This window comes from Centroberyx gerrardi, chromosome 9 (assembly GCF_048128805.1).
Source record: "Centroberyx gerrardi isolate f3 chromosome 9, fCenGer3.hap1.cur.20231027, whole genome shotgun sequence".
NCBI classification, from domain to species: Eukaryota; Metazoa; Chordata; class Actinopteri; order Beryciformes; family Berycidae; genus Centroberyx; species Centroberyx gerrardi.
Window position 1 is genome coordinate 23444183 of NC_136005.1, and position 16359 is coordinate 23460541.

Below are 16359 nucleotides of genomic sequence, written 5' to 3' on the forward strand. Positions count from 1 at the left end.
TCTGCGTGTTTGTGGCCTTCCCTCCCCTCTCAAATCCTCCTCCAGGCTGATGCTGCAAGTAAGAGTGTGCTCTTCTTGGTCAACTTGATCTAATAATAGTAGAAAAGGTATATTCTCAAACGTGCCCTTGGTTTCAAGGTGGCTCCGCTTAGCGCCAGCCTCTCCCTGCAGTTTGTAGGGTGATAATAACACACTATCTGCTACTCGGGGTGGTGCTCCTCCTGTTCTGAGTTTGTTTTCAGATCCTGGACCCTTTCTAAAGTTAGGTTTTCCTAGATTAGCCTGCACACTAGTGACCAAAATCTTTTTAGAGTCAAGACAAATATTATTTTGAAAATATTGCCCTTAAGAGCTACAGGAAGCCTATAATAAAACGGCCCATAAAACAGAAAAACTATAAAGTAGATATAATACCCTATAGGAATATTGTTGCGACGCCATAAAAAAAAATACCACAAAGTATGCTACGGTCACTATGAACTCATTATTTAGTCCCACAGACACACTATAAATCTCTATAGAAATATTATAGTGATTTTTTTTGTTAGGGTGGTTCCCAGGATGACCAGCCCTCGTCAACACAGCAGTCGTCCTGTCGTTCTTCAGGGTTGGAGATCTCCTGCTCTGCGTTTGGCTGCAGGTCCTTCGGCTTGTCCTGCAATTACATTACTGTGTCTTTAGAAGAGACCACTAATTACGTTAGCACTTCCGCTAGCATCCCTCCGAACGGAAGTCATTAAGTCATTAAACAGTGTGTACCGCACGCTCTGTTATTTCCCTGGCCGCTAATTAACCCCTGCCATACGCCTTCATGTGTTTTCAATTCCACGTCAGCCAATTGGATTTAGGGCCCGACTCGGCATGGGATGGCCATTTATTGCATTATTTTGAATTATGCTTGCGGCTTGAATCAGTTGCATGCCCACGTGTGTGTGTGTGTGTGTCGGTATCTGTTTATGTGTGAGAATACAAGTGTGTCTGTCTGCATGTCTCTGTGTGCAGGCTGTTAGTATAAAGACAGATCTAAATATTACACCTAGGATTTGCCCCAGCAATTGAGCTAAATGATTCTGTTTAATTTGTATTTGGTGGCTGATATTCCCACCCACCACAGCTGAATGGAGAAAAAAAGGCCTACGCTTCTACGAAAACAAGGAGTGCAGTTGAAGGGAATAGATCTGCCATAAGGCAACAAGGCAGGGTGCCGGGTCTATATGTGCTGCACCCAGCTCAGCAATACACCAATGCTTGGTTAAACAGAAAAATATAGGCTGGAATCTAATCTGATGTAGTGGTGAATACACTGGTCTGCCCCGACCTGAGTACAGCTGCCATACACACACACACAGGTACACAAACACACACACAATCCTCTTTCATTAGCACAGCTGTAAAGCTGTCAGCTCGTACTTGGGGGCGATGCTGGATTTACAGGAGAGGAATGAAGGAAGCGATGGAGGGAGTAGTTATTCATTATTTAGATTGAGAGAAAATAGATATTTTTATACAGATATGGGGAGGTGTGTGAGCATCTATAAAGTTTTACCTAGATTATCACTTCTGACAGAGTGAGTGATGGCAAACAACACACACACACACACACACACACACACACACACACACACACACACACACACACACACACACACACACACACACACACACACACACACACACAGCATGAAGCTCCAAACATTCACTTGATGTTAAAAAAGGAGCTACAGCACTGTCCTTATTTTTAAATCTTTTTTTGTTTTTTTTAGCCTTTATTTATTCAAGGAAAGTCAACCGAGCATGCATTTTCTGGGAAGTATCCAATACAAGCACAGTCTTCTACTGGTGGCCACTGAGCCGCTCCACTGGGCCATTCACTTGCCACCTCGATAATAGTTGATAAGGGAGGGGAGAGCGTCTGTCATCCACTTTCACCTCCTACAGTTTCCCAATTTATTGCTGATATTTCAAGTCTTCTGGAGAAACACATTGTACTGCCATGTGTGATAGCGAGGTGGTTTGATATTCCATATGATGTGTGTTTCAGTTTTTCCAACACCCCTGATGTTGTTTTGGTAAACAGAAGCCTAAGAGAAGCCCTGGTTCTGGAAATAGCCTGCACCTTTGACATACGGATCAGGCCTTTTCTGAAGTATCGGCCATTAGCGTCACGTACATGTGGACTCGTGGTTCTCGTGTTAGGCTAACCCTTTTGGCAGCCTTGGACGTGTCCATAAGCTGTCTGTCAGAGGCTTGAGGACTGCAGGTCTGCCAGGGACAAGAGCTAAGCAGCTGGCAAGACGCGGCTCCGTCTCGGCTGTCACTGGTAGCCTGGCTGAGTGGCGGAGGAGGAGCCTGGGTGTCCAGGACTGTAGAACCTTGAAACATTTCAATCCTATGCTGAAATGTGAATAATAAAGTACTTAAAATGTGTGTATGTGTGTGTATAGGGCTGGGCGATATATTGTTTAATAAATATCGTATGAATGTTCTGGCTGAGTAAAATGAACAATGATCATAACAAATTTAAAAAAATTTCTGTGTAAATATCTTCTGAAAGCACGAATACTCATCCCCAAAATGTCATCACATTATCGATATTGAGGTATTCGATATAAAATATTGGGATATTTGATTTTGTCAGTATTGCCCAGCCCTAGTGTGTATGCGTGTTTTTGGGTATTATTTTTCATTTATCAATTCCAGCATCTCCTGCTCTCACTGCGTCATATTCTGAACTCATTCACACCTGTGCTGCATGTTTAGTTTTTTGTCTGCTGTGAGTCATGGCCTTGGTAGATTTATGTAGAAGCAGGTGTTGCTGCCTGACATCTGAGCACCTAGTGCCCATAAAGGACCTTCATCATGCGAACCTGTGTTTCTTGAAGTGTGTGTGTGTATATCTTTGCGTACCTTGGTGCTAGGTGCGCTCTTTAAATGTGTATGCAGACATGTGTGTATGATTTTTGTGGTGCGTGTGTGTGCAAGGGCAAGCCTTTGTGTGTGGGTGTGTGTCCTCCTGCTTTGTGTGTGTGAGCTTGCGTATGCTGTGTGTATGTGTGTGCCTTTCCACTGCAGTAGGTGATTCATATGAGCTGTGACAGCGGCCATTCATGGGATGCAAGGGCGAATACGTTAGCTGGATCAATGGGAGGGTATTTCTGGGTGAGACTCCCCATCGCTAGCAGGCTTCTCTGGATCGATTTCCCATTTGGGCTCCGCTCATGCTGACGCAGAGACTAGTATAGCAAAGAAAAATCTCTAGCCAAGAAAAAATAGACTATACACACTTCCCATGTAAGTACACCTCGCATGCGGTGCACTTAACTGAACTCTTGACGTTCACTACTTGGGTCATTGACTTGCCATTTACTATTGCTCTCTGATCATTTTCTGTGTGATGTGTCTTCTTTATGGACTCTACTGAGGGCCAGTAACAACTGAGTGCCCTTTTATAAACTCTGTTTGATAGTATAAATGCCATATATCCAAATTTTTACACACACACGGCGCACACACACTGCCGCATTGATTATTCATTTGCTTTGATGATGACGACATTTGTTTTTAATTCATGAGCGGAGTCACCGGTGTTGAATTTGAGCACCAGGCTCGAGCTAGGATCAAGATACCTTGTGTTTGTTTGTGTGCGCGTGTGTGTGGGTGTGTTTGTGTAAGTGTGGGTGTGTTTTGGTGTGTGTGTGTGTGTGTGTGTGTGTGTGTCTGGGTGAAGGAGCATCAGGTTCCTGCTGCCAGGCTCTGGTGTATGGGCGTGTGGGATGAGGAAGAGGTAGATGGTGTGATGAGTTAACAACCAGAGAGACACAAGAAAGAATGAGAGAGAAGGAATACTCAGAGAGGAAATGGAGGGTGATAACTGGGCTTTCATCTGGGGTAAGAATCGGTCCGGAGCATTTGAGATTAGTTTATTTAGCACAATTTAAAAAAAAAAAAAAAAAAATGTAAAAGTAAGAAATATACATGAGAGGCGGAATACACCCCAGAGGGACTGTGATTGAACTTCCTCTAAAGGAAGAGGTAATTGGATATTAATTTTTTAAACATGAAGATATTCAGAGGATTCAAGAGAAATTAAACTAATGCTCTGTGAGTGTAATGAAAAAAGAAAAGGGAAAAAATTATGCAAAAATGAAGCAATAGATGAAAGAACTGATCCAGCAATGGATAATGTATGATTTACATTTTGTACAGTGCTATAGTTTAGTGCATTAATTTAATACAATGCTGTTTGAGTAGACATGTTTTTGATTTGGCTTTCTTTTAATCCATTTGATGGAAATTTCTGTTGATAATCCAGTCCAAGGTAACTTGACCGTGGGTGGTTTTGAGGAAGGCAGTGTGAAAGTTAGAAAAAGGCCTGGAACCATATCTGCGAATCTTTATTAGAGGTGAAAACATTATAAGAAAATAGTCAGGAGCTTATTTTGTGATTGAAAAACATCCCGCCCACTTAAATCATTCGTGTGTTTGTTTTTAGGTCCAAAGGGCTTATGTGAGCTCATTTTGCTATTGACAGAAAGCTTGTTGCCTTAGAGGCAATATAAACTTTGTTTAGCTCACAGTTGATCTAAACTCTGTTTGAAAGTTGCTTTGTTCTGGCTCCTTCTTTGAACTTGCGTGAGATGCACGGTCATTTCAGGAAAGTAATGTCAGCTAGTCTTTTTGAATATAAAGCTGCTTTATAATGGTGTTTGTCACTGGCTCAGTGTTTTGTTCAGGCATTTCACTTGACTGGTGGAGGTGCTCAGGAGAAGAATTACAATAAACGGACCTCCTCTGGTAACACTAATGCCATCTGGAGAGGGCTTCAGACCACTATTGAAAAGCAGCGGTCTAGAGGAATAGTTGTAGGCTAATGGATGGTTATACACACTCTCACATTTGTTGCCTACACATAGTTTTGTATTGCAGGACAGTGAGCAGCTGTACTGGAGCAGGTGGAGGTTCAGTACCTTGTTCAAGTACACATTGACAAGCTATGGAGGGAAAGGAGAGCGGCCCAAGTCAGTCTCGCCATCTTCCAGACTGTTTGTCTAACCAGTACATCAGCTCACCCACCTATGTAACATGATAGCCAAAAGGAGTTTTGTGTGACCTCGTTTCCTCTGTGCTCCAAGTCAGCGTGGGGTTATTTCTGTTAAATGTTTGGCATATTGATTTCGACAGTGCTGATGGATGTTCCGATCAGAAACCATGCCTTGAGAATTGCGAGGCCCTCGATCCATCTGCAACGACCGTGAAGGCAGTTTTAGTACCGACAGAGAGTTTGTTTGCCTTCCCGCTGCAGTCAGTCACTCAATAATACATGAAAACCTCGCCTTTAATCTACTGGCTGATAGATCTGGCCCTCAGATGCCGGACAGCTGACCCCACCAAACCCCCCAACACACACACACACCAACCCCTGTAGTCATGCCTTTGGTGCTCCCTCACACAATATCTCACCTCTCTCCTCTGTTTTCTCCTCAGGATTGAAAAAACGTACCAGGAAGGCCTTCGGGATACGGAAGAAAGAGAAGGACAATGACTCCACGTAAGTCCTACTCCTGGTTCCTGGTGTCTCATCCCAGCACAGGACATCTTACTGGTTCAGCTGCTGAAAATATCCACAGCAAACACTGCGCAATGGAGCGGAGAGCAGACTGAAACCTCAGACAGAATCCAATGGCGTTATTTAAAAAATAATTAAGATACGATTTCTACCAGCAGACCATGCATATATATTACAACAGAAAAAGGGATTAGTACAAGTAAGAACAATTAAAGGATTAGTCAAGATCAAGTCCAATACAGGTTAGACTGCTTCCATTAACCATGCAAGAGTGAAGCAGTTGAGGTTGAGTCAGAATGAAGCCTCAGCTGATGACAGCGGACTTGGGATCCATTAATCCTGAATGGTGTCACTGCTGTTACAGTATGTTGTTATGGATCTGCAAACTACGGAGTGTAATCTACTTGTGACATTGGATGTTTGCATCCAGCTGACCATCTATAATGTACATCACCAAGTCTGTCACTTAGCAGAAATGCCCTAAAATAATGCAAACACAACAGGATCAAAAATAAACCTGGTAGAGGAAAGGATTAGATTTTAATTTGCTGTAATTCTGCAACATGTGGTCTTTTTTATTTGTATTTTTATGTGACCAATATACTGTAAGGACTTGGTCAACCTGCTGAATCTTTGTGAGCATGATACTTCTCCATGAGTGTTCAGCCTGTTTGAAATTGGGACTGAGATACCAAAGGCATACATGGTTTGGGTGCAGTTACAGTGATGTCTGTGGGTGTTTTGATTCGTGAGTGAGTGAATGAGTGTGTGGGTACATGTGTGCGAGTTTGGTTGTGTGTAAGGGTTTTCCATGAATACCCCTTTTGACTGTTCTCAGCGAGGATTTCTGCTCCGCTATAATTAGCGAAGCACTTGAGTTGTAAATGAAGAGCTCACATGTTGAGTAACTTTCAAGATCCTTACTCTTTCTTGTTTTGTTCCCCTCTCTCTGCCTCTGCTTCTCTCTTCCCTACTTGAACTCTCACAGGGGGTCCCCAGACAGAGACGGGGGTGTAAGTATAGAATATTTAACATATTTAATATTTATGAGCTGGTTCATTCACCTGTGAAATAGTCCTCAATCTATGTAGTGCATTGTTATTGGAAGAAATCAAGTCTGGTGAATTTATGGCCTATCTAAGTGTATGTAAAGGAGGCTTTGCACTGATGGATGGATTGGTGAATTGAATGATAGCCCATTTTCATTTTCTGTGTTCTTTTCACCTGCCAGGATCCCCAAGAGGCTGAATCGGTACTGAACACTAGAGTAGACTAACCCCTACAATAGTATAGTGTGTAGAGCTTAGAGTGGACACTCACAGCACAATAGGTTCTCGAACTAATCAGTCACCATTGTTGCTGCTTCGGCTGTATTCTCATTAGCAATTTCTCTGAGAAAGCTTGTGGAAAGAAATTGGTGCAAAAGATATTCCCCGGAGTCCTTTGTTTGTTTCGGGTAGCATAAAGAGACCTAAATCTGAAGATATTGTACAGCATAGCCACCCTTAGGCTATTTGCAGCATGTTGAACAATAATAATCATCATCATCATCAGGAGATCATTAGTAACAGACTGAAATCTTTCTTGAAATAGGTTTCTAGTTAGTAAAGACTGATGGATCAAGGGAGAGAGAGGATGCTTGTCATCTTGAAATAGTCAGAAATGCAACCAGAAGGAGAATGATTCAAAATAGAGAATATATGTGCACCTATAGACACCATATCCAAAGTAAGGGACTGGGGGACAATCTCCTATGTGACGCAGTATCTGAGGTACACAGGAACAAGGTATTTAGGGCAGAATTAGCTGCACCGTAGTTCCATTCTAGCTAACATAGAGTAGAGACTCTTCCCCTGGTAGTACAGTAGTGCAGCATGTGTATTTGCACCTTCACTATTTGCTGTGATATTCATCATGCTTTCTTCCTATTCTCAGTCTCAGAGGAAGACCAACGGGGCTCCCAATGGCTTCTATGGAGAGATTGACTGGGACAGATATGTAAGTAAAACCCCAAGTCTAGGATTTTAGTTTATTTTAATTTATCGATATGTTATCTATGAGTTCACCCGGCACCTACTCACCTTTTCTGTTTTCATGCTATTTTTAATGCCACCGCTTTGCTTACATTTTACTACCTTCACCATAATCTTCTCCTGCAGCCAGTAGTATTGATCCATATCATGGCAAAATCAATATGCCATTGACAAATTTGTAGACACAACAGGTTAGAAAGGAGTTCTGGATGGTAAATCGAGTAGATGGATTTCATTTTTTTGGTCATTTGCTGTGTAGCTATAGCTGTATTTACTTGTAGCTGGTTAAACTATGAGCATGACATTTTGATGAGCCTTGATCTATTGCAGCTATATCATTATAGATCCACATCATGGCTTAGTCAATATGCTTTCGACAAACTCACAGAAATTGCAGGCTGAAAAGGTTATGTGTCATTAAGCAGGGAACTTAGCAGTTGTTATGATCGGAGGCTAATCAGTGTTGGTTATCCTCTGAGCATGCCATTGTTAGTTGAATTGAAACAGAAACCATATACGCTACATTATATAGTTCCCTGTCAGCAGTTTTCTGTCAACATATCTCCCAGAACACCCAGTCCAGACTAGATGGAAACACAAAGCAGATTAATGGAGCTGCAGCACTCTTTGTAACAATTGTTTTTTTCTCTGCTAGCATTAGATTGTTGCACCACTAATGTCACAGCGATATATTACTGAGCACAGCGTGCAGAGGCCATTTTAACTGGTTTACATTGACCGACTGTATGTGTTTCAGAACTCTCCTGAAGTGGATGAAGAGGGCTACAGCATCAGACCTGATGACGAGACAGAAGGGGGAGATATCCTTACCAGGGCTTGATTTGTACTGGGACACCTTGACGTTATGAATTTTAGCCTATTATTTTTCTTTGCCAGGTTCCTAAATTTGAAAATAATTTAATAGTTTTATTTGTGCCCCAGCCTACCTAAAAATGCATTGTTAGTTAGTATTCCTCTTTCAATTTATTCAATTTGTTTATATTGACAAGGAAGGTCAGTTTCTTGAATTGAATAGTTAATCTCAGTTACGTGGGATGCATTTCATCCCCTCTCCTCCCCCCTCAAATCCTGCTGTGGCTGCCATCACCGTCAAAACAAATCTATAATCACATCTATAATAAAGTCCCTTTTAACACAATCGATGCACAAATCTATACATCTACACAAAAATTAATCCCAGTGAAATCAAAACAAGAAGATTACTTGACATGCAGTGATAAATGTATAGTGCTTTAACTGCTAAACAAAGTGTAACCACATACAATTAACACAGATCTAAATAAAGGTAACAAGGCATAATGTATATCACTCTAATAAAAGCATGTGAGTCACACAGTCGACTCACCAGACGTGCACAGCAGCTCTCAGAGACGTGGTTGAGAAAAGCTCCATAGCCTCTCTAGTCTAAAGCGTGAAAATATCCCTCTAATCAATACACTGTTACCCCAGACCATCAGCTAGTATTGAGCGGAAGTGATGCTCTATTGTCTCTCCACTTACTGTTTGTTATAAAGGTGAAATGATGTTCATCTCACTGCAATTACCTCCTGATAGACTGACCGCAGGCTGAAAATGTGGACTGATTTAGACCGACACACACACACACACTATGAAAAAGGGCAGGCATGCACACAATTAAGCTTATATCTGTGTTAGGTCAGAGTCAGAATGGCTTTATGTGGCAAGTGCGTTACATGTAATACCAGATCAATGTTTCCACTTGCTATTTATTAGCAGTGGTGAGTGGGGAAATTTTGGTTTTGATCATAGTACATTGAATGAATTGACTTAACTAAAAACTGCTAATTTCTTTAAAGCCTCATTTAAATTTAACCTCAAACCATTTCTAGCTTGTATACCCAAAATGGCAAATAAATAGTGAACTATGGAACCTTTGCTGTCCTTGACACCCGGTTACCTCCTGGCACCAAAACGAAGTCCCACTTCTTCTCCTCTGACGAGTCGGAAGGGGAGGAGGACCACCGGAAAAGGTTCAAAATCAAGATCAAGCCGTTGCCGTCAGATTGCACAGCGGCGGTTCCCTCGGTAGACGAACTGAAAGCCTCCATAGGCAACATAGCTCTCTCCCCGTCTCCTCTGGTGAGTAGCTCTGACGCTGCTGTCTGTACAGTTATGACGTGTGTGGTGTGTGTACATTTGTGGGTCTGTGTGTGTGTGTGTGTGTGCAGTATGTACTGTAATGTTTACATGTCATCTTGCATAATTGAATGTGGCTAATATTGCTCCCTATACTCTCTGAAGATTGTTTTTCCCAAAGCAGCTTGTCTTGAAGCATTTGTGCATGCTGTGCCCCCGTTGCGCCTGCTATGGAGTGTTTACAGAGCCCATCCCATCTGTATCCGCAATCCATATCCTCTATCCCAGTGTTTTCTTTAATGATTGGTGGGGAATCCAAAATGGGTCGCCGACTTGCATTTGGTGGGTCTCCACATGACGACACAACTAGTTTGTTTTAATGAGCCAGTGCGCCACAGCAAGATTAAATGTCTCCAGTTTGGATCCTAGGCTGAAATAAGAATCCATATCCATTTAGCGAGAGTAAGTCAGCTGATTGCGCCATCGTTTGAATGCCATCTACTTAATTTGTAATGCCTGTGATACTCGGGCAATGCTGGCAGTGACTTCCACTCTGACCTCAGTGCTCTCCCGTTTAGGTCGGTGTACTTGTGTGAACACAAGGCAGATGTCCCACCGCAACAGAAACCATCTGACAACATGTCGCTGCCAAATAGCAGGGTGTGATGCTCTTGTTTGAATTGATGCAGTTCAGCTGATAAGTTCGGCTTTTTGAAGATGAGAAGAAGATGAATTAAAACACACATCCCCTTTATAAAGCCTCTAATTAGCAGCAGATTAGTAGATTTTTGGCATGTCAGCCACAAGCTACTTCAGAATAGGCTTTAGCCTCCCCTGCCTTTCCAACTGTTACCCATAATGTGTACCATTCTGCAGTGGGGACAGTTAGCTTGGGTGTCAGCCTTGAATAATTCAGGTAGGAAAGTGGGCACAGTGAACCTATGTGTTAGTTTGCTGTACAGTGAGACTGTCTGTGGTCATATGAGCCTCAGGACTTAATAATTCATCCAGCCTCGGTACGGTCACCTGCTAAACTTGCTAACCTGATCAGTGCTTTTGATGTGACAAATGATTGTGTGGGTTGGTTTGTGTGTGTGTGTGTGCATGTGTAGTTCTTGAGGACTGAGTTGATGATGTCGATAGGGAGACATTGATTGATTGCCATCTAGAGGCTTGTTGTTCACAAAGCCAGCACAAGTTTGACAGCATATGATGCAGATAGCAGATTCTTTTATTTTCAAAAATGAATGTCCTAGATAAGGTAACACAGATTTTTTGGGGTTATATTATTGACTGTTTGAGTTGTGGTGTTATAGTGGTGACCAGGGCTTGTATGATTTTTTTTTTTATCTTACAACAGGAGAGGTGATCTGAGATAATTGACGTCATAGTGAAATTCACATAATGCGGTCAAGTGACCTGCACATTAACCAAGATCACCACTCTGACTCTTAGACCCATACACTGTATGAGGCCCAGCTCTTTTAGCCAGGGTGCCAGCCTACAGTATGTAATCTACAGTGTGTTTTAGCACTCTGGACAGCCTGTTACGGCTTGTTTGGTAACTTAATGAAGAAGCAAATTGGCATCTTTTATTGTGGATTTATCATGGGGTTTTTTGCCAAGCAGTGCTTTTCTCTGTAGCTCACCTCTACCAGTTCCAATTAGCATCTGCATTCGGCTATCAAGCACCCAAGTTTGCTTGGACAGAATTCAGGAACTCCAGCTTTTCCCTCACACATAAATTACATGAGTCACGTGGTCGTCCCTGGGCCCTGGCAACACTAGGTAACCTTGGCTATGGACTGACTGTAAAATGGTCTGATGAAAAGAGGGACAGAGGCCAAATGTTAACCTCCACATCCACATGCCTCCACATGCAAACACTGCTTCTTTCCACTTTTTACTAGTTTTCGCTTTACCTTGAACCAGTCTGCTAAACAAATTCCATCCACAAAACAAGACTTACACTTGACAAGAGCCCACAGCCAGTCGAGTATCATTGAGGTTCCCATCACTAATCACCGAGTGGCTCTACACGCCATTATCTGATTATTATGAGAGTTCTGTTTTTGAGTTTCTGCATGTAAACACAACATCCCATTTGCAAAACCTCGACAAGCTCTTATCCCAATTATGAGAAACCTGAATAACATACAAAAAATATACAGGTATTATCTCGGACGCTGAGGTACATGGATACACAACATTTACTTTTACTTTTAGCAGTCATGCAAAAGCTCAGTTTCCATGGTAATATTTGGCATATTCTTCATGTATTATTCATGTTTGCACGTCTAGTGAGTGGGATATGAAGATGCATGTTAACAGCTTATTTCACATAAAGCCTTAGCCAGGATGTGAGGTGTCCAGAATACCGTGTGCATGTAAACACGCTCAGTATAACTCTATGAATGGATAAATGTCAGATCATGCAGCATGTGGGTTCAGGGATGAATGATTGACTGATTTATCTGTCTGTTGATTATTAGAATTAACTTATATACATTGTACACACACACTTTGCTTTGAATTGCCCATGATAATAATATTATCCCCTCTTCTTTCCTTCCTCTTCCACCCATCTCTGCCTTTTTATCTCTTTCTCTCGTCTCTCTGTCTTTTGCTGCCTCTAATGATGCTAACCTCTGTAGAGGAGTCCGGTAAGACTTTTCTTTGCATGCTGTTGTGTTTGTCTCTTTTTTCTGTTTCTTGACTCTTACTCTCTCACCCTTTCTCTATCTGTGAACTTACTGCTTGGTTATACATGCTTTTTATCATAAAACTGGATATCAAACAGAATTTCCTGGTCTACATTTACTGTAGGCCTTATTATTGGTCCAAAATTTGTGGTGCAAATGTGTTGGTATCATTGCTTTTTTGTAATACCCATTGCTGTGTCCTCCTACCCTTTTAGTGTGAGTGTGTTTCTTTGTGTTGTTATGTGAAGGTATGTGCATGTGTGAGACTGCTCAGCATTTTCGTGGCACATGTGTGTAGATTTGTGCGCCTTGGTACTTGGAGTACGAGGGTGCTGTCTTTGAAGTTGTTTCCGCTGACTAAGCCCTCTTAAATCTGATTTTAATTGGTTCTGGAGTCTTTAGCTTCCAGTTCTTTACCTTCCAGTTCCTCAGCTTAAATAATAGGGCTACTAGCAATAGAGGAAGCCAGGGAAAGGTCAGAGATGGAGTTAAAATGAAATCTTGAAAAAAAGGAGAGATCTACAGGAGACATATCAGCTCCCACTCCTTATTGCCTTCCAACATTTTACCCAGAAAGACTTCATTTTGAAGATATGCATATTACTTTGCTGATAATGCCAGCCACATAGAAGCCAGGTCTCCATGGGGAATCGTGAGTCAGTCACTTTACAGGCTGCTCTGGACCCCAGATTCAGTGAGTCACTGTCCAGACAACGTCCCCCAGAGTCAGAAAATGTTTCATGACCCTGGCATAAAAAACACAGAAAAAAGATGAAATGTCACAAATGCATGGGTGTCAGTAGAAACATGAGCTAGTTTTTTCTTAATACACCTGTAGACGGGACCATTGTTGCTGATTGTGTGTAAGAACACACAAAGCACGACTTCTCATGACACTGCTCACCACAAACCTAAATTTAAGCTAAAAAGTCATTTGTGAGAAATTACGAAAAAGTGGTTGATTTTCCCGTTTATTTTCCTGGATCTTTGACATTTTACATCACACTATTAATTGTTTGGCTTGGTCCCAGGCATGAAACATACTGTATTTTAAACATGGGAGAATACATCAGCTGTCAGTTACAGCTACAGTTACAGTTACAGAGATACAAGGTTTCTGTAGGGCACAGAGGCTATCTCATCATTATCTCATCAACTCATCATTTGAGGGTCTGGCGCAGGAATGGTAATAACAATAACAAAAGAATCCAGGTCATTAGCATGGGTAGAGTAAGTTACTGTTATGCCTCCTGAGATCGCAGTAGTTCATTATGGAATCAGGGAGGAAGGTTTAACGATGTCCGAGAGCCATTGCAGGATGAAGCAAAAATTGCACTCTTAGAGGGGAAATGAAGATTTAACCAATCAAACCACCCCATTAAATTTAAAGATCTAGGTCAGATCTTAGATCATCAGAGTCTTTCTTGGAGCATATTGAAAATTTTGCTGGGGTGGCAAATTAGGTGCCCTATTTTTTTTTTCCACACTGTGTGTATTGAAGCTCTGTTCAAATGAGCACTGTACCATCAGAGTTAGTCCCTGACCCAGGTCAAAAGGTCATAGTCTGGGTCTGGCCACTTCCTGGTGTTCTTCCTGATTACATGCAGCAAGCAGACAGTGATTGGCGATGACACGCTGCTGCGCACACGTTGCTGCGCACACGTTGCTACGCACACGTTGCTGCGCCAGTGTATCCAATGGAATTAATCCTTTCACCAGCATGCCCCGCCCTCCTGTTACATCACTTTAATCACTCATGGCTCACTGCACAACTGGAACGAATGCACAAAGGAGGGATGGAGGGAGAGAGGGATGATGCAAGGTGGGTGTGACGTAGGCAGATGGAGAGAATTCCGGCAGAAACGGAGGGATCGAGGGGCGGAAGGGAGACTGGAGGGGGAAATGAAAGGAAACTCAAAAGGCGGAAATGGTAGAAATTTAATGGGATGGATGGTCAATGGTGGGAGATGAGGATGAGGGGAGGAAGAGGAGACGATAGGAGGAGTGGAGGAGAGGGAAGAGAGTGAAGCAGCACCACAGGATGTTTTGAATGATGTCCAGTCACAGCAGGTCCACAGATGACATCAGAGAATTGGGCCAATATCCTTGATTGTCTGGGGGCTTTGAATAGCCATGCTTTGTTTCTCAACACGCACAGAAACACACCCACATATTTACGGATATGTGGGCAAAGCACACACACACACACACACACACACACACACACAAATATACGTGTGAATAATAATCCCCAGCTCTTCTCTGCTCCCCACTTAATCATACAGGATTTATCCACCTATGAGCATTTATACTCAGAACTAATGCCATAATATTAGGCTACTTAAAATGCGTAGGCTGTATTAGTTATTTCTCATAGATGAACACATGAAAGCTCTCTTTAAACCACAGGAGGAACAATAGACAGGACCGTATTATCACTACCAGACAGTGTTAGCGGTACATACCAGCAGTGAGACTAGCCGCTCCTTGTTCTTCCTCCTGCTGCCAGTCTCCAGATGCATATGAATGTCTGCTTTACTGATTTGTCACTCTCTGACCAGGTGTCTCTTCTCTCTTCCTTTTTGCTGGTCACAGAGACGTAGCCCGGTAAGTGTCCTTTTCCGCCGTCTCCCTGGGGTCGGGGGGTAAAATATGTCACATGCTCTTTGTCCCTTTTTTGCTTCTCACCTTGTCTGTGGAGTCAGGTGAAGTAGAGGGAAGATACAGTAGGTGGGTTCAGTGGGGTCAAAATTTAGTTTATACACGTTATATCATTTTCTGGGTTCTCCAGACTCGGAAATGAATATCCAAGATTTCTATGTGGAATGAAACATGTTTTTTTTCACTCTACATAGATCAACAAGCAAGATTACTAGTGTGCTTGTGTTCTTGTTTTTGAATCTTTATTGGCTTCAGCGTGGTTTCTGTGGTGGCAGTAAATTTGCACTTTTAACAGCTGGGCCCCTTTGATGTCTTCCTTCAGCCACTCCCCTCCGTGTCTCCTCATCTCTCTTCCCCTCCCTCCTCTCTCTCCTTCTCTGGCTTCTGCCGTCCTTGGCCTGTCGTGTCTTGTTGTGATGGTGAACTCGTACATACACTCACACAGCGTGTTTAAGAGAGCTGATAATATGTGTTGTTGCCTCACTAACAACAAAATCCTTTTCTCTTTTACCTTTCTCTTTCACTCTATCTCACTGTAACACAGAGTGTATTACCTGGGTTAGCTTGATGCTTCAAGAGCATCTGAAGGCTGTCTAGTGTTTTTCCTGTGACCCCTACATCTTGCTTACACCACAGTTAGCTTATTTCAGACAGCAGCAATTTACCTAGTTGCCAGTCTGCCATTTTCTATCCTGCCACTATGTTGTTGTTACTGAGCATGAGCAGTGCCTTGGGAGTGATTACTGGAACAGTACTCAGTTCAGACTGTGTCCCTAATGACAGAAAAAATGATTTTTTTGTAAAACAAAACTAAACAATCCCTTTACCATCTGATGCCTCACAACTCTATAACCATCCATAGTACTTGCATGACGTCATATCAGTCACTAGGTCATATTGTTTAGCGTAGTTGCTAAAAACAGCATGTTTAGCAAACTTTAGCTATTGCTAGCTAGCGATCAGATAAGATTCAGACAGTTATAGTATGCTGTGTTATACGTGGATGCAGTAGCAACAGCAATAAAAAGGCTGGGGTTAGTTTTTGCAGCATCCCAGCTGTCAGGACACATGAAGGGAAAGCAGCCGAGCAGAGTTGAGTCGGAGTAGGAGAGATCTGTTGCTAGCCGGGTGTTGTGCCAATTTGTGTCCCCTGAAAAATGTGTTTCCCCTGGCAGTGTCTTTTTCTTGATTTCATACCAGGGCAGAAAAGAACAAAGTCATTTCAGTTTTTGTGAATTGTTTTCCTATCGCTGACTTTTCAAACAGTAAAGCAATGGGA

General features: G+C 42.3%; 2 protein-coding genes across 3 annotated transcripts in view; one reads left to right on the plus strand and one right to left on the minus strand.

The window, feature by feature from the left end:
* Positions 1–16359, minus strand: part of c9h1orf53 (chromosome 9 C1orf53 homolog) — a 485525-nt gene that overhangs the window by 449065 nt on the left and 20101 nt on the right. The gene's annotated exons all lie outside the window — the stretch shown is intronic.
* Positions 1–16359, plus strand: part of sgip1a (SH3GL interacting endocytic adaptor 1a) — an 88557-nt gene that overhangs the window by 45632 nt on the left and 26566 nt on the right. Inside the window, exons 4-9 of one of the 2 annotated variants that reach the window (XM_078285833.1) lie at positions 5485–5548; positions 6555–6579; positions 7502–7564; positions 8357–8420; positions 9548–9720; positions 15015–15026. In XM_078285833.1, the coding sequence (XP_078141959.1) occupies positions 5485–5548; positions 6555–6579; positions 7502–7564; positions 8357–8420; positions 9548–9720; positions 15015–15026 (401 nt within the window). Of the gene's footprint in view, positions 1–5484; positions 5549–6554; positions 6580–7501; positions 7565–8356; positions 8421–9547; positions 9721–14980; positions 15027–16359 lie in introns of those variants that run through there. The other variant, XM_078285832.1, reaches the window with a different exon arrangement.